The 20,190-nt window shown below is 55.0% G+C and overlaps 7 protein-coding genes across 7 annotated transcripts; 4 read left to right on the forward strand and 3 right to left on the reverse strand.

The window, feature by feature from the left end:
* Positions 1-713: 713 nt before the first annotated feature.
* On the reverse strand, positions 714-1,120 carry M406DRAFT_325419 (uncharacterized protein; the record flags this gene model as incomplete). The annotated part of the gene is made up of 2 exons (XM_040919975.1): positions 714-809; positions 845-1,120. 2 exons carry the CDS (start codon positions 1,118-1,120, stop codon positions 714-716), a joined length of 372 nt encoding a protein of 123 aa, XP_040780899.1.
* Positions 1,121-1,578: 458 nt separating this feature from the next.
* Positions 1,579-2,472, forward strand: M406DRAFT_325420 (uncharacterized protein; the record flags this gene model as incomplete). The annotated part of the gene is made up of 1 exon (XM_040919976.1): positions 1,579-2,472. The coding sequence occupies one exon, from the start codon at positions 1,579-1,581 to the stop codon at positions 2,470-2,472; it is 894 nt and encodes a 297-aa protein (XP_040780900.1).
* A 1,167-nt stretch (positions 2,473-3,639) lies between these two features.
* Positions 3,640-4,287, forward strand: M406DRAFT_100627 (uncharacterized protein). Its single transcript, XM_040914916.1, has one exon. The coding sequence runs from the start codon at positions 3,908-3,910 to the stop codon at positions 4,178-4,180; it is 273 nt and encodes a 90-aa protein (XP_040780901.1). The 5' UTR covers positions 3,640-3,907; the 3' UTR covers positions 4,181-4,287.
* A 63-nt stretch (positions 4,288-4,350) lies between these two features.
* Positions 4,351-6,142, reverse strand: M406DRAFT_325421 (uncharacterized protein; the record flags this gene model as incomplete). Its single annotated transcript, XM_040919977.1, has 4 exons — positions 4,351-5,328; positions 5,481-5,743; positions 5,828-5,966; positions 6,059-6,142. 4 exons carry the CDS (start codon positions 6,140-6,142, stop codon positions 4,351-4,353), a joined length of 1,464 nt encoding a protein of 487 aa, XP_040780902.1.
* Positions 6,143-7,612: 1,470 nt separating this feature from the next.
* On the reverse strand, positions 7,613-9,175 carry M406DRAFT_248387 (uncharacterized protein; the record flags this gene model as incomplete). Its single annotated transcript, XM_040916527.1, has 2 exons — positions 7,613-8,221; positions 8,303-9,175. The coding sequence occupies 2 exons, from the start codon at positions 9,173-9,175 to the stop codon at positions 7,613-7,615; spliced, it is 1,482 nt and encodes a 493-aa protein (XP_040780903.1).
* Positions 9,176-10,074: 899 nt separating this feature from the next.
* Positions 10,075-12,668, forward strand: M406DRAFT_284433 (molybdenum cofactor biosynthesis prote; the record flags this gene model as incomplete). Its single annotated transcript, XM_040918564.1, has 3 exons — positions 10,075-11,634; positions 11,863-11,981; positions 12,072-12,668. The coding sequence occupies exons 1-3, from the start codon at positions 10,242-10,244 to the stop codon at positions 12,666-12,668; spliced, it is 2,109 nt and encodes a 702-aa protein (XP_040780904.1). The 5' UTR covers positions 10,075-10,241.
* A 5,297-nt stretch (positions 12,669-17,965) lies between these two features.
* Positions 17,966-19,726, forward strand: M406DRAFT_270950 (uncharacterized protein). Its single transcript, XM_040918096.1, has 3 exons — positions 17,966-18,439; positions 18,536-18,878; positions 19,210-19,726. Exons 1-3 carry the CDS (start codon positions 18,318-18,320, stop codon positions 19,624-19,626), a joined length of 882 nt encoding a protein of 293 aa, XP_040780905.1. The 5' UTR covers positions 17,966-18,317; the 3' UTR covers positions 19,627-19,726.
* Positions 19,727-20,190: the final 464 nt, after the last annotated feature.

The raw sequence follows: 20,190 nt of genomic DNA on the forward strand, positions 1-20,190 counted from the left end.
TGGACTCGTGCCCGTTGCGGATAGTTCCAACAACACCTTGACCGGAACGACCCCTTCTTGGCCCTTACCCTCCCCCCCAGATCGACCCCTGGCGCCAGACCAGGGCCCATCTCCAGAGGCAGTGAACGGACCCATCTCTTTCTTGCCCTCGCCCGCCATCGACCACGCGGCATTGTCTACGTCTACTCCCACCTTTCCCAGGTCTGATACACGACAACCTGCCCATTCTTTCTCTCTCTTGGAAGTACCACCCCTTCCCCTCCTCCACCTTTCTCTCTCTTTCTTTTTCTCCCTCTATCTCCTGCTCTTCTTTTTTTCCCCCTCTCCCCTTCTTGTCAGGGCTGGTCTCTACCCTTTTGCTTGCCTTCACACGGTCTTTCGGACTACGTCCATCTTGCCGTCTCTATTTCTCCCCTCTCTTTTTTTTCTCATCATCGTCTTGCACCTGGCGCAAGACCCTTTAGGCTCTTCTCTTGTTCGTGACGCTGGCGTTAGGCAGGTTTGAGATGTTGGCTTGAGCACAGAACAAGCGAAAGCGTGGTACGGTGGATGCGATGGTCCCAGTTTTCGATCGCCACGTAGAAGGGGTGGGCGCTCGGTTGAGGCTGCGCAGAGGGGTGTCTTGGAAGCGAAGTGCACAGGAAATCGACGTTGGACGAGATATCAGGATCACTCGAAATTCGTGGCAACAGTCTGATGCCGGGCGCAAGATTTCACGGGACGACGAACCAATAGTCGGCGGCGGCGACGGCGGCGACGACGACGACGACGACGACGACGAAAATGATGATGACGGTCCAGGAGGAGGACTTGTAGCAAGCCCTTTCGCCTTCAATCCGCTCACTACACCCACACCCTTAGCCCTGTCGAGTACGACTGCGCCTACGCTTCGTCTGACCACCGAGGCGCCCACGACAACATCATCATTAGCAGCATTGACGCCAACATCATCGTCGAGTCTACTGCCCTCATCATCGGACGATGCAGACGCCGTCAACCCTGAGGTGCCTGCCACGTCCGTTGTGACTGTGTCCTCTGTGGTCGTGTTGACGACGACGACAACTTCACCATCATCCGGCTCTTCATCAACCACAGAGACCTCGTCCTCCATCGACTCCATTGCTACTACTTGTACAACCTCTTCGGTGCCTACTGCGGCCTTTGACAACTCCTTACCTTCACCCACCATCTTTCTCGATGATACCAGCAATGACGATCACCACCACAGCACCGACTATGGCCCGCCTCCTGGAGGCTTGAACCCAACTGCCGAGGATGCTCTCATCTCGGCAGGCTCAATAGGTAAGCTTGCGCTACTGTCTTGCAACTGCGCCTCAGGTGTCGTCTCGTTGAATGTCTGCTGACGAGTCCTTGTCTCATATAGGCGCCTTTATCCTCGTTTGCTTTATTTGCTGGATGGGGTGGCGGATGTATAAGAAATCCAGGAGGATGAGGGACGGGATGGAAGATGATGACGACGGCCACTTCTCATCACCCAATGCCTTGCTCGCCAAGATACCCTACTTTGGGCGGAACCAAAGAGCTTGGCAGGACTTGGACGGTCGTGGCTCCCCATCCATGTATGAACGCTCGAAATCCGGCATCTACTCTAACGAGCAAACCCTGAGCCGGGTCCCGTCAAAACAAACTCCCACGAGCCTGCCCCAGCTGAACACCAACGTGGCTTATTCCAACATTCATCCCTTCTCAGCATCCTCAGGCGACACAAACAGCACCCGCAGCGCGCAGAGCCCCCAAGACCTCGCAACGCGCAATGCCGCCCCTTTCTCTCAACAGCCATCGATGGTCCTCCCTCCACTGCAAACTGCATTTAGCCCTGCCAGCCAGATCAATAATCCGTTCGCCTTGCCCACGGACGTCACCTCCGACGTGAACAGCGCCGCCCAATACGGCGCCGGAACGATGCAGACCATGGACACGGTGACCAGCGATCGCTCGCGCATGCCCGATCCAATCTACAACCAGTCCGAGCTTGCGCGCCAGGCCTCGACAGCCTATGACCCGACCAGAAGAGCTGTGTACCGGGCCTCGGAGCTGTCGTCCATCTCTTCTGGGTTCGGGGACGGGGACATCATCGTGCCGCCGCCACCAGCAGCGCTGCAGCAAGGTCTTGCGCCTCGGCCCGTGAGCTTCGCCAAGTCTGTGGTCAACCGGAGCGAGGAGGAGAACCGCGGCCAGAGGGACACTGTATATACCACCACGAGCGAAGACATGCCGCCGCGATACAGATCGGTCAACAGCTGGGTGAACCAGCAGACGGGGCGCATCCAGAGACAGAAGCAGAGCGAGGACGACGAGGACGTTCCTCCTGTGCCGTCTCTGCCGGCCGAGGAGAGATACACCATGATGATGGACGACGAAGAGCCCAGGCGGTACGAGGATATCATGTCGCCACAGCCACCGGTTCCCGCTCTGCCGACAAAGAGCGAGGCTGAGCAGCAGTCTTCCTAGAAGAGACCGGGCTTAGCATATCAAAGATACCAGGAGCCGTTTGAACCTCCGGCCCCTTACGCACTGTCGAACCTGTACATATTCCTCAACTCACATAACAAACGCCCATTTCCTTCCCACCCGCCGTCCTCCTCCTTCTTCTTCTTCTTCTCCTCCTCCTCGTCCTCTTTACCCTCTCGACTATCTGCCTGCCTGCCTCTATCCCTCCCAGCCTGGAGCTGCGAGGAATAGGTAGATCTTTCAGCCTCGGCAAGGTGTGGACGTCGTCTTTGGAGGACGGTGTGGCAAGGGCTCCATCGATTTTTCCCTTGTTGTAAAAAGAAACGAAGAAAAGAACCAAGCAAAAGTTACGTACATACACACACACAAACACACACACATATCTACATGTGCACATAGATGGGATATCGCAGCAGGAGCAACATCACCCATCTCAACTAGAGAGTCCATTCCTGGCCTGCGCACGGGGCGAGCCAGGTGTGTTTTATACCATGGTTGAGCCGGGGGAGAGGCTTCCTTTGCAGCAGGGGAAGAGAGTGTGTTTGTTACTCATTCAGGTGGTGAGCTGCGCAGTGGGTGAAAAGAGGCTTGGAGGTGGAAGGGGGGCGGGGGGAAGGGCTGGTGGAGATTCATCAGCCTAAAGAGTTTCTACGTAAATGAAATAGTAATCTGACGAAAAACATAAAGAAACCATGCTTTGGAATGCGTGCATCTCCGCAGGGCAATGTATGCTCCCAACGTAGTCTCGATCGTCCTGGTTAAGAGAACCCCTCAGCCAAAGGACAAACCTCTCCCCATCCCATCCCCTTCTCGATATCACCCGTTTTCCCATCTGATCCCAAGACCTACTTTTTGGTTCTCTTTCTCAAAGAAGGGCCCATGACCCTTTCTACGGAATCTCCAAACGGCCGGCCCTTGGTCTACTACCATGTGCCTCCCTACATGTGCCTTGCGCCCCTCCTCCCTCTTCTTCTTCTTCTTCCCCCTCCTCCTCCTTCTTCTTCGGAAGCGGAGGTCTAAAGACGGCAAGAGACTATGGCGTGCCCACACCGCCGCACCGAGACGGCTGAAGCAAGATAAGATGAAACCCCGGCGCAAGCTGCTCGTGCTTGCAGCCCGTGTGGGCAGTTGGCTGCCTGGCATTTGTCTACCATAGTTATTCGATGACGAGTGGAAACCTAACCTTGATTTTTTTTATAAAATAATTTCAAGAAATATGTAGACATGTGTGGACATGGCCTTTGAAAGGGTGGCCATGCAAAGAAGAAGGACAATCAATCAGAATGACAAAAACTTGCCCACTCGGAAAGGTTTGCAGCCACGAGATCCCGAAAAATACCGAATTAAACGCTGAGGTTACAACAAGAAAAAGACAAAAGGAAAAAGGTAAAGGGAGAGGAAACCTCCCTTCCCCCCCCCCCCTTCTCTCCCCAAAATGGATGCTACGTGTTTGCGAACCATTTACACGCCACTAAACTTATGGATCCTAATAGGTCGATCCAGCGGTGAGCTGACAAGCAGGAAAGAAGGGGGAAAAGCAGCAATCGTGCGCGGGAACGAACGGACACCAAGTAAGAAAGAGGTAAAACTTGATGCATATAATATTGCTTTTGCGAGTCTCTCGCTTGGCCCAACACAAACCTGCCCCCCCCTCCTTTCAAGCCCCCAATTTGTCAACGGTTCCCATCCCCGGAATCCAATAGTATGAAATGGAGTTGAGAATCAAAAGCAATGTTCTGTGTTCTGTGGTCTTGAGCCTTGCCCCGTTCATCCTGGTGAGGCTCACATCGGCGACATCTCGTCGCAGTCTCCCCCCAAATCAGGTAAAGTAACCAAGGAATCCATCTCAGCTTTTCTTTGGTTTGTCTTTTTCTTTGCTCAGGACTTGCGGTCGGAGCTTCCATCTGCGACAACGACCGATGTTTCCTTGCCCCGTCTGCCCTTGCCTTTAGAGGAGCAGTGTGCAGACGTGGACGCCGCTGATTGAACAGGAATGCCGTTCCCACCACCACCCACGACCAGTGGCATGTCGCCGCTGCTGCTGGGGGAGGGTGGCGAGGTCTTGGAGCTGCTGGTGCTGGTCCTGTCGGGTTTGATCCTTTCCTTGCGCTCGTCCCGTCTCTTGTCATCTGTTTTCGGTTGGTGGTGGTGCTGGTGCTGATGAGGCTGTCTGCTTTTGCGGGGCGGCTTTGGCGAGCCCGCAGCAGGAGAACAGTGCTCGCCACTTCCGTAGATCACCTCACCCTCTTTCATCAAGCGCACCTGCAGCTTTCGACCCCTGAACTCGACCCCATCGAGGGACGTCTCCATGCGCTTAGCTAGGTCGGCAGTATGGAAACGGACAAAGGCCAGCCCGCGCGTTTTGCCCTCCTTGGCAGAAGGTATGCAAATCTCGCTGATGAGGTTGGCCTCAGGCCCAGTCCAGTCCCGAACCATCCTGCGGATTTGGCTGTCCGAGGCACGGTTGGAGATGTTACGGATCTGAATGCCACGCTGTTCCGTGTAGATACCGGCCCCTGTTGGACTTTCGTCCACAAAAGCCACGGCTGCCATCTGGCTGTTCAGCGATGTCATTGCTTGGGGATAATACCGGCTGTATGGTGTCTGTGCCGGGTACGAAGTGGCTGGGTCGTATTGTTGAGTGACATCCAGGGAGGCCGCATAGGTCAGGAAAGACGCTGGGGCGCCAAGAGAAGAGCTTGGGTCCGCACCGAAGCTATGCAACGACATCGGAGGAGAGTACGAGAAACCTGCCGAGAACTGATCGTACGTAGTCGTGATAGCTTGAGCATACGAAGGATCGGGGCTGGTCATCAGGCTTGAGGATGGCATTGACGTAGTGCGTCCATCCCCACTCTATAAGAGAAGCTGCAGCATCAGCTTCGCAACTCACAAGAAAAATCGTAAGAACAGAAACAATAGTATGAGCCGGCATCATGAATGAATTTCTCCGCGTGGAATGCTAGCTTGGGACGAGGATGGTAACATCGAGAGAGGTTCGTACCCACCTTGTTGAACGACGAGCTCGTAGGAGACACAGGTGAGGCAAGTAGCGACGGGTTTGGGTGATAGACTGAGCCGTCTGCAACATATGACGATTGTTCAGGGGTTGTAAACACGGCAGATGGTGCAGTGCCGCCACTGAGGGACCGGTTGCTTGACGCCGCCTTTGATTTGCAGGCCATGAGGTCTCGCACCAGGATTGGGTTGTCTGCATTCTTGCCCTCCGCAATGATTGCTCTGCCGTTGAATTCGTTTCCGTTCAGAAGTCCTATAGTCCATGCTTGTCAGCGCGAGACTCTGCATGTTGTATTGCGGAGATTAGCAACGCATAGCACACGTGGTATTGTCGTACCGAATGCCGCCTCAAAGTTCTTACGACCCTTGACCCTCACCCAGCCTGACGTGCTTCTCTGAAAGAGTTCCACGTGGTCTACCTCGCAGACCTGTCGGACGTAGTCTTTGATCTGCTGCCACGATGTGTTGAACGGGAGCTGCAGATCCCCAGTCAGTGAGTGAGATCTCCCTCTAAGGCTCGGGTACTGCACCAACGCCTCGCCGCCATCTTGCACAGGGTTTCACAGACATTCGATATTGGAATATAATAGATGCCCGTCCGGCTCCCTGGTGGGACCACATCTTTGGGCATCTCATGTTCAGAGGCTGTCATATTAGGGTTGTCTCGGAATGCCGTAGGCTAGATAGCGCGGGTGACAGCACCAGGGAGAGACCTCTATTGAGAGAACAAGAGGAAGACACGAGGCTGCCGGCCAGTATAAAACAGGTTGGATTTCAGGTCTCAAAGGGAACTGAGCAGATGATGAGTGCCACGAACTTATAGAGACACAGCCTTTGGATGAAGGGGCACCACCCCGAGTTTATATCGGCGAGACGGTATGCCTGTACCATCACGCTCCCAGAGCAGCAGGCATCTGCTTTGCGAGTATGCAAGCTGCTCGCGCTGTGGCCTAGCTCGAGGCTCAAGTGAATTGAGGTGGTGGGAACCATCCCCGACCTGCCTTGAGGCATGGCCTGCGTTGGGGAACCCCACTGGATCCAGAGTAGCAGGGTAGGAGTCGTGATCTCGATGTTAGAAACAAGACGGCACGGTTCATTGGCAGACACAGGGTACGTTCCTCGCCCTCGATGAAGAAGACGTAGGCCAGTACGGAAGGAGTACGTGGTGCAGAGAGACGCAATACTTACCAGAAAGGGACAGATTGATACTGCGGTCGTACTTCTCCCTTTCGCCAGCATCATGCAAGGCGTAATACGTCTTGTCATTACTCACCTGCAGCCGATGATAGGGCACCCATCAGAAAAGAAAGATGCAAACCATCCATTCGTAACCTGGTTTCCGGGCCCTTCTGGACACAACTTCGAGCCGCAGAGTGGGGGGTACACCCTACCTGACAAGAAGGCATCACACCTTGTCCCTTCCAGTTAGCTGGCATCGTCTGGGTGATGTCTTGCAGGATGGCTAATGCACTAGCAACCAGGCAAAATTTGTGAGCTGCAAGCCACAAAAGTTTTTGACAATTTTGACAGCTCATCACACGCCCGGGACCCTTGACCACACGGCGCTGTCGTATCGTCCTCCATCAAAAGAAAAAACAAGCATACCGAACTGGGCGAGGATTGGCACAAGTATATCCATCCCCACCCCTCCACCTAGAGGGGGAAGGGGGCGGGGAGCCCGGCAGGTTTGACTAGAATATTGATGATGCATATAATGCGCGGGAAGGGCCCCATAATCGTGCAGGGAAGGGGAGGGGGTTGTCCCCAGTGTAGCCGAAGAATTGTGCGGTCGTCTAATCGTTCTGGAGACGAAGCTTGCAGGCTTGGTAGTAAGACGTGCTCGCGCGCTTGGGCACCCAGGACGCCTCCCCTGCCAGCTCGATGCAAATAGTGGGTCAAATCCCTGTGAGAAACAGGTGACATGTTTTGATGCATGAGGCCGCTTGAGGACAATAGGATTTAGATCGGAGAGATCTGAAGGTCCGGAAGGCCATGCTGCCCTAGAATGCGCGCTACGGAGCATCTCTACTATTCCGCGGAGGAGCTAGACTGTGACTGAGAACGCTGGCCGTAGGGCCGTTAGGCCCTGAGCATGGCTGCGGGCGTGAGGAGTCGAATCAATTCACCTCTTTTTGAAACAAAAAGTGTCATCCAGCGGACTAGCCTCGTCATGTGCGTCAAAATCTTGAGTAGTGTCCAGCTCGTCACTAAGCTCGCCTTCAGCACACCACGGCACAGACTCGGTCTCTTGGTCGGCTAGAGACGCGAGCAAGTACCCCTTGCTGTCCGAGATGAACAGGGCTCCTGGTTTATTGTGGTTCAAATCAAGCCAGGTGGCATACAGCTTGCCGTTGGAAAGCCTTCCGGACAGATCGACAGGCTTTGGGCCCTCCGACAGAGGATCCCAAAGGAAGACGGGCGAGTTGCATGCATCATCGTCACATGCAATAAGCAAGGTCTCGCGAATGACGGGATGCCACAAGACTCGTAGCACAGCTCTGTGAAAAAGCAGGACTGCCCGCAGCTCAGCTGCTGCGACATCCCAGATCCAGACCGTACTGGGCGAGTCCTCCAGCCTGGTGGCGAGGAGTGTTGAGGATGCATCGAATGACAACAAAGCACAGCCTGACGGAGACGGGCCCGAGGTTTTGTGCTGTGGGATTGGAGGGTCGACAGCCTGCAGAGCCCTGATGAACTGATGGCTGTCGGGGCCGACGTGTTCCTGCCAGAGCTGAGGCGGGGGGAGGGGAGTTGTCAACAGTTTGTGTGGAAGGGTCGGAAAGACGTGCATATGTGGCGGCGCACAACATACCTGAAGAGTGCCTGTAGGCACTATAGTTTTCGGATGCTGCAGCCGCGCGCGTTCCGTGACAGCTGTCATGTCCAGGATGCATACGCGCCTACTGCTGTCACCAATGGCCAGACTGCGGGCGTCTGCCGAAAAGCCCAACAGCTTGGTGCCTGCACCGAGCTTGATGTCGGCGTCGGCTGATTCCAGAACCTGAGGGCCAGACCACGCCTTGAATAGATTCCCGTCAGGCGTATAGAACAGCACCTTGTGGCCATGAGCTGCCGACTCCCAGGCCACGAGCCACTTCCCGTCTGGACTCCAGACGACGCCCTGGGCATCAAGTGTATCAGGACACCAAGACCTCTGAAGCTCTTTGGTCTCTGGGTGGTGAAAACTGATGACGTCCTTGCCAGACGTACGTGTGAGGACAGCCAGGTGTCGGGTTCTCGGTCGGAAGCAGAACCCTTTTCGGACAGAGGCCGCGGTGTGGAATTTGGGATTGGCCACCTCCACCACACTGGACGATGCGAGGTTGTAAATGGCAAACATGAGACCCAAAGAAGCACATACGCAGACGTCAGTGTCTAGAGCGCCAAAGGTTACACAGACTAGGCTGGCTGCAGGCGGGGCCGGATTCTTGATTGCTGCACTGAACTCGTCGTCTCCATCGCAAGCAGAGAATACGTGTATCTCGTTGGCCGCGGCGACGAGGACCAGTCTCGACGAGGGCGACCACTGAAAGGACGTTACGGTACCAGAGAAGTCCCGAGGCAGGCTGACATCCTTGACCGTGTGCAAAGTCTGTATCTCACGTATATTGATAGTCGAGGCGAGAAGCGTCGCCACGAGCCTCCCGTCCGGACTCGGCAGGCAGTAAGGTGAAGCTGTTGACATTGGTGTCAGTGGCCGCTCTGGTCTGCCCTCTCTGTTACTCACTGACGGTTCCAATATTGCTCGCTGCCTTACCCTGGAAGCTTCTGGAGAAGTGCATTGCTCGCTATGCGGGCGTATGTAAGACGAAATTATTGAAGGTTGTATGCGGTAAGGTCGATAGTGACTCTCCTATTTTTTATTTATTTTTTTTATTAATTTTTTTTTGCTCCCCAAAGAAGGCAAGACGAGTTTAGGCACAAGCACAGATACCCTGCGCGTGCTGACCTTGCAGAGAGACAGGTCTGAGAGTGGCAAACACTAATTATACAAGCGAGGTACTTGTGGCTTGTCGAGAGGAAGATGGTTGGTATGCAGATTGGTGGGCGATGATGGTTGTCCAGCGTGTTGTTGAAGATGGCAAGCGCATACACACACACACACACACACACACACATGTTTACGCGTTACTGGATTGGGATGCCATGGCTAAATTCGGTACGTACCTGGCAATTGGGTAAGTATGCCGCTAAACGTGACTACCCGCCAGTGCCCTTTTTCTTTGCGCACCAGTGGCACCGTAGTGGTGGCCACTTGACCGGTACAATTAGTGCTGTGAAGGTAGGGTGGAGAAGGAGGGGTGGGGGTTTGTGCAATCGAAGACAATTCCTCATCCAACGTCACTTCAAAGTCTCGCCACGCAACCCCTCCAGCAAAAGAAAAAATCAATAAACCCAAGAGTGTTCCCACACTGCTACAATACCACCTCGCACTGCATTTCTCGAAGCATCAAGTTGGACGCCGGTGAGATTTTCTCGACAATACATGGCGCTGATTTGTTGTCGCGGCCCAACAATCGTCAAGGTTCTGCGCATAAAAACAGGGTTCATCTGAACGGAGTCACATACCATCTGCATGCTCTCCCTGCAGGCGTCACCAGCTTTCGAGCAAGCATCAAGAGCGGTAAACTGCAAGGCCCTGAGGGCTACAGGTCAGGCATGAATATGCAATCACACCGCATCACAGCTTCTCATCAGGGCCTGTAGGTTTCTGGGGGTGCTCTTCCTGGCCTCGCTCTTGGCTGCCAGGAATGCACACACCAACACGAGCTGTTGGGCGCTGGGCACACGCTGGCCAGCGGCCTCTTCGCCGGTCCCAACCCGGTTGTTGGAGCCTAGTCTATGCAGTCACCCGCCGCACACCATCCCGGGGAACCTCCGCGACGTGTCATTCTGGCTTGCAGGATGCTGATACGAGATATTCTCACCACTCGAACCCGGACCTCCGGACGCCCGAACCACCAACACCGCCGCATCCCGGTCCCAGCCCGCGTCGAGTCGCTCTGCAGGATGCCAAACCCTTCTCCGACTTCCTTACAGACACCTTCCACAGGCAGCATACCTACCTGCGCATCTCCCTGACCGAGATGTGTAACCTGCGCTGCGTCTACTGCATGCCTGAAGAGGGTGTTCCCCTCTCGCCCCCCTCCTCTCTCCTCACCACCCCTGAGATCCTCCTCCTGGCCTCAACCTTTGTCTCTCAGGGGGTCGGCAAGATCAGGCTCACAGGGGGCGAGCCTACCGTGCGTCGTGACATCCTGCCCTTGATGCAGCAGCTCGGCGAACTCCGCCCTCATGGCCTGCGCGAGCTGTGTATCACCACCAACGGCGTCGCCCTGCACCGGAAGCTGGAGCCGATGGTCGAGGCGGGGCTGACCGGCGTGAACCTGAGCCTGGACACGCTGGACCCGTGGCAATTTCAGATCATGACGAGGCGCACGAGCTTCGATGCCGTGCAGAAGAGCATCACTCGCATACACGAGCTGAACCGGGCGGGCGCGGGCGTCAAGTTCAAGATCAACTGTGTCGTCATGCGGGGCGTCAACGACCGCGAGCTGCTCGATTTTGTGGACCTGACGCGCGACAGCGACGTCGAGGTCCGCTTCATCGAGTACATGCCATTTGATGGGAACAAGTGGAGCCAGGGCAAGATGTTCAGCTATGGCGAGATGTTAAATGTCATCCGCCAGCGATACCCCACCCTGCGCAAGGTTGAGGATCACCGGAACGACACGAGCAAGACGTGGCACATACCCGGCTTTACTGGTCGCCTCGGATTTGTGACGAGTATGACGCACAATTTCTGCAGCACATGCAACCGGTTACGCATAACCAGCGATGGCAACTTGAAGGTGTGCCTTTTTGGGAATGCTGAGGTGTCACTAAGAGACATCGTGAGGGAGGTAAATGGCGGAGAGCCCATTGATGACGTGGCTTTCCTCCGGCTCAAGAAGCTTGCCATGGACCAACAGCTGCCTGCTTTGGCCTCACGAGGTGATGATGAAGCAGAGAGGCAGATGATGATCGCGCCCAATTCGGAGCAACTGCTCAGCGTCATTGGCGCAGCGGTGAAGCGTAAGAAGGCTAGGCATGCCGGCATGGGCGAGCTGAAGCACATGAAGAACAGACCCATGATACTGATAGGTGGGTGACTTTATCCTGTTCTGTATCGATCGAGATACAGCATTGAAACATGATACCCACCGTTGCATTGGGAAATGAGGATCAGGTTTGGGTTGGGTATGGCATTTTTTGGGCTGTCGAATTCATTTGGGAGGAACGGAGTCGTGGGTTTTGATATGGGCGCATTGGTCATTTCGAGGGCACTACCCCCAATACTGATTATTCTTGGCTAAGCTGTTGGCTATGTAGACCAGACATTGACGCCGCCGCCGCGACCGTCTGTGTGGCCGGCACAGCAATATTCTCATCTTCGCAACCAAATTGGTCCACCAATATCACACCGTGCCTCACTACCCTCGTCGACATCAGTCCCGCTCCACCTGCTGCCACTCGCAAACCTATCGGCCCTCCAAGCCCGGCTTCTGTCTACGAGCACTCGCCTGCTGTCCAAGGCCAAGGAAGACGACAAGCCCGCGTCGACACCGTCGTCCCCACCACAACAGCCCAGCAGCAACACCTCGCCACAGGCGCTCGACCCGGACTCCAAGCCCAGGCTCACCCATATCAGCCTCAAGGGCGAGGCGCACATGGTCTCCATTGCGCACAAGCAGCCCACCACGCGCACGGCACGTGCAGTCTGCAGCGTCCACTTCTCCAACCCGACCAGCCTCCGGCTGATACGCGAGGACGGCCACGCCAAGGGCGACGTGCTCGGCGTGGCGCGAATAGCCGGCATCATGGCGGCCAAGAAGACACCCGACCTTGTACCTTTATGTCACCCGATTATGCTGTCGCACGTGCGCGTAGAGCTGCAGCCGGTGGAGGCCGGGGCCGAGACCGAAGGTGGGGGCAGAGTTGACGTGGCTGCCACGGTGACGTGCGACGGCAAGACGGGCGTCGAGATGGAGGCGCTCACTGCAGCGTCTGCGGCCGCGCTGACCGTGTATGACATGTGCAAGGCAGTGGACAAAGGGATGTGTATCGACGGATTGCGGGTCGTGCTGAAGGAGGGCGGAAAGAGCGGGCGGTGGGTGGAGGGGATGAGGACGGAGTAGGTGTCCGAGATCCAGCGGGCGTGGGACGTCGGCAGCAGCCCGTCCCTCGTTTACATGTGGCGACATCATTCCTGAGTCGGTGTCACATGTGTGCGGTGGTTACGATCTTAGTTTAAAGCATTTTTGGAGATGAACGTCTACTTTCGAACATGGCGGCCAAAAGGGACATCCTGTCCTCTCTCGCTCTTTTCTCTCTGCTCAGCAGATCAAGGCACGTATGTACCATGGTACGTGCAAGCCGGCAGACACAGCAAGGCGTCCGTCCATATGACCCTTACATCCTGAGCACACACGGCTGAGGTCGATCCCTCAAACTTACGTCTGTTTGGCCAGTAATCCAAACCCCCCCCCCCCTCAAGGCAAACGCAATCATTGACATGTGCCTTGATTATCTACATTGTGCACACAGACGTCCACCAGAGCACATAATAAAAAATTGCCACGATATTACTGGCGGTGTACACACCAGCTGATGGTCAAAGCCTCGCCACCGCGGTAGGACAGGATGACTCTTTGTCGGTGAAGAGTAATACAACCCGACGCCTCCTAATGTGAATACTCAACTCAACATGGACGTCGGTCGGCTATCGCCACACCAGGGCACCTGAAAGGATGACGGCGGCCTGGGGAAGGGGGGGGCGATGAGGAGGATCCTCCCTCCCTCCCTCCCTCCCTCCCTCTATTTCTCTATCTCTCTGTGTATAGGCCGTGGGCATAGCTTACTGAGCCTATAATGTACCTCTTTTTTCTTTCATTTATGCCGTGAAACAAATACCCAGGTAGCCTTTTAATTTCGCCAAAAGAGGTCGATCTGTCCACACCGAGCTTCCCTCTTCGGCTCACCTGGACGGGAAGATGTGTAAGCAAATTAAAATCCAGTGACTGCGCGCCAGACCCTCCTCCGCAGCGAGTCTTTCAATCTGGGGGCGGGCGGACAAATGGAAGGGCAGGAACAGAGACAGAGAAGAAGGTGGGGACAAAAAGAAGAAAGAAAAGAAGAAAAAATGATTGAAAGGATATGATTTGTGAACCCGTTCAAAGAATACAGTCTCCACTGCCCCGGGCCGACAAGAGGACCCTGAATCGAATTACCGCGGTGACAGCCTCGGGACGATTCCGTGGCCACGCTGGCGCAAAGCCCCATATAGCACTACAGTTGTTCTCAGTTGTCCAATAAAGGGCTGGGAAGCAGTGAGGAAGGGGTTAAGAGAAATTCCCACCCTCCCCAGCAATACGACAGGGTGTAGCCTCACGAGGCCTCAAGTATCGCAGCGGAGTCCTGCGATGAGGCTGTCTCCGAGGAGAAGGCCTGCAACGTCGCTCCGTGTCGCTACTAGCGTGTCTCTTTCTCTGGCTCTTGGGGCTGAGGAAATTCGCGCAGCCACTACGACGACACCCCCTGGGGAGGGGAGAACAATCAGCCGCGCTCGGATCCGAGATGGGGATCAACAAGAAAAGGACAACCAGAAAGCAAACGTTCCATCGGTCAACTCTGAACCTCAAACTGGTTGAACGGGGGTCGAAACTGCGGCTCCGTCCCCTTTGGGCTCGCAGGAAGAAAGAATGGCTTGGAAGACAAAAATTAATAGTACTGTAATAAGAATAACGGGGCTCGGTAGGGGACCCGTGCTATCCTTGAAAAGGCAAGCACACGCGTGCCCATTTGCCAACGGCCACGGTTTTCGGCAGTCGGCCGCCGGCTTTTCAGGAGGTGGAGTAGACACAGAAAGAGAGAGAGACGGAAAAAGAGCAGAGAAATTGGGGATGACGTTCTGGATTGGCCTCGTTGGTCGGTTCGTCTTGGGGCAAAGCTCGGACATGCCCGAGGCCAGCCAGTCACGTCGCAGCGATAAGACTGCTTGAAGAGACAGGGATGCATGCTCCCATTGAGACCGCTTTGAAGTTGCAGGGTTCTTGCGAGACCCTGAATGAGAAAAGACAACCAAAAAGTCAAGAGGCAAAACGAAAAACACAAATAAAAAAATTATATTGCTGCATACTACTAATGTATGCACTATGCAAGCCTGGTGCATAGCAAGATGAGGTTTCTCAGTCTCTCGTTCCTGAAAACGTGTCTTTCTCTCTCTCTGCCCTCTCCGCTCGCAACATCAAACGAGTCAGGGCCTTCCTTTTGGTGGCGACTTGAAGATCAACTTCTTGGGCATCCAAGCGGTGAGCATAAGTGATGATGATGCCTGATGTGCAGGTTTTAAGTTATTGAGTTGTCGGGGGGGGGGGGCTCCGGTCTTGTCGTCAGGCAGAGCAGACCAATGTTGCGCAGCCTCGTGTTTTGCGACGGTCTGCGAAAAGTAAAAAAGGGCAAAGCAAGCCTGTGGGTAGCAAGTAATCTGTGCCATAATACCATAGCGTGCGTAGTACGTACAAGAAAGTCAATTGAGATATTTGGCACGTGCGGTTTCCAGATGGGATCGATCTCAGTGCATGGGAGTCCCCAGACGAAAATGACATGACTTGTCCCGTTCGGGAGGACCTGATCTGCCTACAGCCAATCATAGTAGACGAAATGGAATGTCGAGAGATAAGTCGATGCAGACTGTCCCAGGGGCCCCCGCCAGGCCTATCTCGAACCCTCAGGGGGGTCTGGAGCAAAGGGTCGCGTCCGAGCCGGGTGCAGCCCAGACGACTGGATCTCAGCTCTTCCTGCGGCGGCCCAAAGCCCTGACGCAGAACACAATCAAGGTCACAGCATGATGTGCAATGCAATGCACGCAACAACGCAAATTCGACGAACAATGATCGTCGTCCCTCTTCCCCGCCTCTCCCCTCCCTCTTCCCCTCCTCCTCCGCCGTTTTCTGTCTCTTTACCCACCCCCGGTCTCGCTTTCCTTGCGGAAGGAGCGGCAATATTGAACAAATGTTGAGGGCGGCCAAGAGTCGAGAACACTCGCAGGGCGGGCGTCTCATCTTCTGCAGGCCCCGACAGAGCGGGTCCGTACGTAACAGAATATCTTTTGAAAGACGCCGCACCCTCGGCCGGACCCTGGAGTGGCGACCGTACCACTGCTACTATTAGATGCGACGCCAGCGCGGTTAACGACCACGCGAGAAGGAAAGAGAAAAAAATCCACTGCCGCCCCAGCATATCGGCATTCCACCGACATGAAATTAAGCCGCCGTCTAGTGGGGAGGCCTGCCTCTGGAGTCCCGGTCGAGCTCACAGATTCCGTGTCTCCTTTGCCACTCTGGGCGCGTACGTAGGAAGATCAGAGTAGGGGAAGATTGATGGAATTAGTCATGACGAGCAGGTCCAGCCAGGAGACCAACACGCAGCAAAGCTTGAGCCTTGAGCCCATTGCAGCGGGTCGGCCAGTGGCTCGTTCTCTTAAGTTGTGTCGTACGCAACAGCCCAGGGTTGCCAGCCAACAAAAAGCCTGTGTGGCCTGTCTTGGCGCACATCATGCCCAGCCCTTACTGACGATGGCCCTTCGCCCCTTGCCCCTCCTGCCCCTCTTCTTGCCATGACATATCTCGTGGAGCTCCAGGAATTTGATGGACCACGAGCCTGCGAGCACCAAGGAGGGAAATCGGTAGCGAGATGCGAAGTGGCCAATTGCATCTCTTCAATCTTTTATTTCTCTTCCGTATATGGCCCGGGAGTCTGCATCGAGTCCCGTTGCCAATGAAGGCGCATGCAGCCAGGCCAACGTAATACGGGCCGACGCACAGCAGGCCTGGGTGCGATTATCTGTGAAGACAGACAGGGACACTGAGAGAGAGGCAAAGGCGCTCCCTCTCCTTGCAGGCCGACTTTTAGCATCGGTCAAATGGTGTTTGGCTGACAAATCCTGACAGCGCAGAACTCAAAATGCTTGCGGCTATCATTTCCGCGTCTTCCGACAGCTTGTCCTGATTGTCTTTGCATGATTCAGGAATGGAGAGAAAAGGAAAGAAGAAAAGGAGACCCTGAGAGTTCGTACCATAGTAGGTGCCGACCGCCTCGGGAGGTGACATCAGCGGAGCTCTGATAGGACGGACGCTGCTCTTGACGGATGCCCTGTACTTATGGGATGATCATCGGCGGTTGATTTTGGATAAGGCTTCCCTGCAGAGAAGCATTGAAAAAGGCTCCCCTGCAGAGAAGCATTGAAAACGTCGTCGGCAGCTGGGTTGATGCCCGTTGACCATGGCGGATAAACGCATGGGACAGCGTGCGATCTAGCGGCATGTCCGACCATGAGCCGGCGGTGTTTTGCTGACGTGCATGGATTCCCTAGCGACGTCGAGTTTGTCTTTAAGAGGCAAACTACTGTAAGTGTACCATGGTCTCTCTGCAAGTAGTACTGCGGTAGTTTTTAGCAGACTATTTTCGGTAACTGGTCAAGTGCCTAAGAGGCCGCTCAGATGCAGCTGATCCTCCCTCGCGCATGTCCAGTTGATGTCGATAGCCGATGCGTTCCTCACCGCCTTCGGGTCGTGCATTATCAGAGAGGAGAGAAAGAGGCCAGCCACAGCGGCGGCCAGCAACATGGTCTGGGCCCCACACACGCACTCCCTGGATGCGACCTCGACTTGTTGTACTATGGTATATGCAGAGAAATAGTTTATGTGGCCGAGGTTGACGCCGTCTCTACAAATGATATGTGACAGAATTTGTATTCAGCCCAGCATGGGACACGAGGGGACAGACACACTGGTATGCACTCGAACCAGCAGAACGGACTGCCAACTAGCTCTTGCATCGCCGAGAACGAACGAAACAAAACACACGCAAGTTGCCTTTTCCTGTCCACCACCGGCGGACCGATCTACCATAGCACTACTGATCTACTGTACGTCCGGCAGACTGACTCAGCACGCCTATCGTCACTGGGGGGTCTGCTCCTGGACTCTTCCCCCAGCGACGTTTTCGACAAAAACTTAGGTAGAAGGCGGGCCAGTGAGCTGAAGCTTTGTCAAGCTCCCATTCTTGAATGCTCTAGCGTGAACCTAGATTCCTCTGGATCGCTGTCAGATCTTTCGTTCGAGCGGCAAAAACAGGTGGGAGAGCAGGAGCAGAGAACATACGTAGAGGGAAAGAGAGCCTGTGGTCTGTGGGGAGAGAAGGAATAATACAGGGTACGTACCATAGTCCCTAGTCGTCCGTCTTCGGTCAGACCCGCCACTACCCGGCCCCTCTCTCTTTCCTTCTTGTCTCTCACTGCAACCGAATCCACCACACCCAAAAGCCAGCCGTCCCCAGATTGGAATCCGAGCCGATATCCCATTTATTCCCACCCTCCTCTATCTCATCCCTCCTTCTTCCGCTGTGTACCATCAAAAAGATACTCTTGCCACGTCCGACACAACGTGCCACGTCCAAAAAAGAGTCATTCAGACAGACAGAAGACAAGAGAGCCAACGAGATTACCGAGAGACGAATATAAACCGACTTATCGCATTTGATCACACTTGTTCTTTACCCTTATCATTGCATCCTCTCCGTCCCCAGACAAGATACATTACTGGACGGTCGCGTGCGACTTACACACACACCGCTGAGCGAGAGACTTGGTTGGGGACCCCCACTGCCCACGTCCAACTGTTTCTCTCCTCCCACGCCTCTTTACCTCTTTCGAATCACAGAGCCACGCCTTATCCTCTTTTCCAATACTACTTTTTCCATCAACAACTGGGGCCAGGCGCACGAATATGGCAATGGCGGATCTTGTCATGCCCAGACTGCCGGACCAGCAGTCCTCCTGGTTCCATCACCCACATCAGCACCAGCCGACAGGCCACCAGAGATCCTTCTCCTATCACATGCCGCAACAGTCACAGGGGCAGTTGCAGCAGCAGCAGCAGTTTCAACAGCACCCGCAAATACCACAGCAGCAGCCGCAGCAGCGACAGTCGCCTCCCTTCAACAGCAACTCCTCCGACATCTCGCCTCTCAGCACATCCGGGAGCAATACCTCGCCCGTCTCACCAAAGAACTACCATGGCCGCCAGGTCCGACCACTCTACGTCCCCGCCGTGCTGCGGCCCAATGAATATCCATCAAGCGCAACACCGGCCAAGACTTCACCGGGTCTCGACGAGGCTGACGATGACGATCGTGTAGTGCGCTCCAGCGGCAGCTTCACCAGCCTCTCGGGGATCCTGAGCTTGAGTAGACTCTCGAGGAGAGACAGCGCCAAGGTTGTGGAATGGGACTGGGACCTCTCGAATTACCCAAAAGTCAACGGGCAGCCCACCCGGCGACACTGGAAGGTACGTGCAGCAGCAATGTGATGCTATGCGATGTCATGTAATGGTTTGCGACACAGGTGGCGCACACGAGCGACCACAAAACGCAAAACGCAGCCGACACAAGAAAGGGGTTTATCAGTCCCGACATTGCACAACAATGTCTCAGGATATGATATCCTCCTCTCCAAAAGCGGCGTCACCTCGACTGGAGTAGCCTAGTCGTTTGCCCTTTTTCTTTCCGTGGCAAGACAAGATTACGCAGTCAGAAGGAGGGGAGAAAGAAAGAAAGAAGAAAAGAAAAAAGAAAAAAAGGAGCAACACAAAGCTAACAGCATCCTCTCTCCCTTTCCAGGCCGACCAGGAGTGCGACGTCTGCGACGACCCAACCTGCAAAAAGTACTTCAACTACTTTGTGCGACGGCACCACTGCCGGCGCTGTGGCAACATTTTCTGCGACGTGCACTCGAGCCGCGAGGTGCCTCTCGACGAGAGCGCCAACTACAACCCTCGCGGGCAGATGAGCCGCTGCTGCCAGCACTGCTACGGAGACTTCAAAGTCTGGCGCAGCCGGAACGGCAGCCTGAGTCTGGGCGCCAGCCAGGCATTGCACCAGCCGCACCCACACCAGCCGCTCGCTGGGAGCAGGACAGTGCCGGCCAGCCCTACCCCCGCGAGTCCCATCGCCGGCGCGAGCCCGACCACGCCGGGCAAGACCCAACCCGAGGTAGCGCTGAGTGTGCCAAGCGACTGGAACTGGAGCACCTTTTAAATGTGCTGCCTATATTCTTCCACCACACATCATCAGTCTCATGGCCGTCATCCTCCAACGCTCGACTGACCAAACCTATCTACTTAACATAACATAACATACTTGCCCATCATGCTCCTCGACCCAGGCAGCAAGAGAAGCTGATGATCACACCAATACCACTACCACAACGACAACAACACAATAATTCCCAGTATGCCATCGCGGTTACAACGCATGAGGGTCCCAACAAATAGACAAGACTGGGCTCAAGAGCCTGCGACGAGGTTAGACTCGACGCTTGACGCCCATCAGAAGAGAGCAAACACCCACGTGTCCTCCTCCTGACTTCTCGTGCGCGCGCACAAACAGAGAGACACAGACACAAACATACACCCACCCGCATTACACTGAGACGGCATCCTCCTCACCACGTCACAAACTCCGACCGGACTCGGAAGACGACGTTCCTCTTGTACACCAACGTCACCTTGTTCATTACTGTCTACCAAGATTGGTGCCACAGTTTTTCTCATCGTTTACAATTATGCCATGACGACCTTGCTGCCTATTTTCGCATTTCAG

This window comes from Cryphonectria parasitica (genome assembly GCF_011745365.1).
Source record: "Cryphonectria parasitica EP155 unplaced genomic scaffold M406scaffold_1, whole genome shotgun sequence".
NCBI lineage: Eukaryota > Fungi > Ascomycota > Sordariomycetes > Diaporthales > Cryphonectriaceae > Cryphonectria > Cryphonectria parasitica.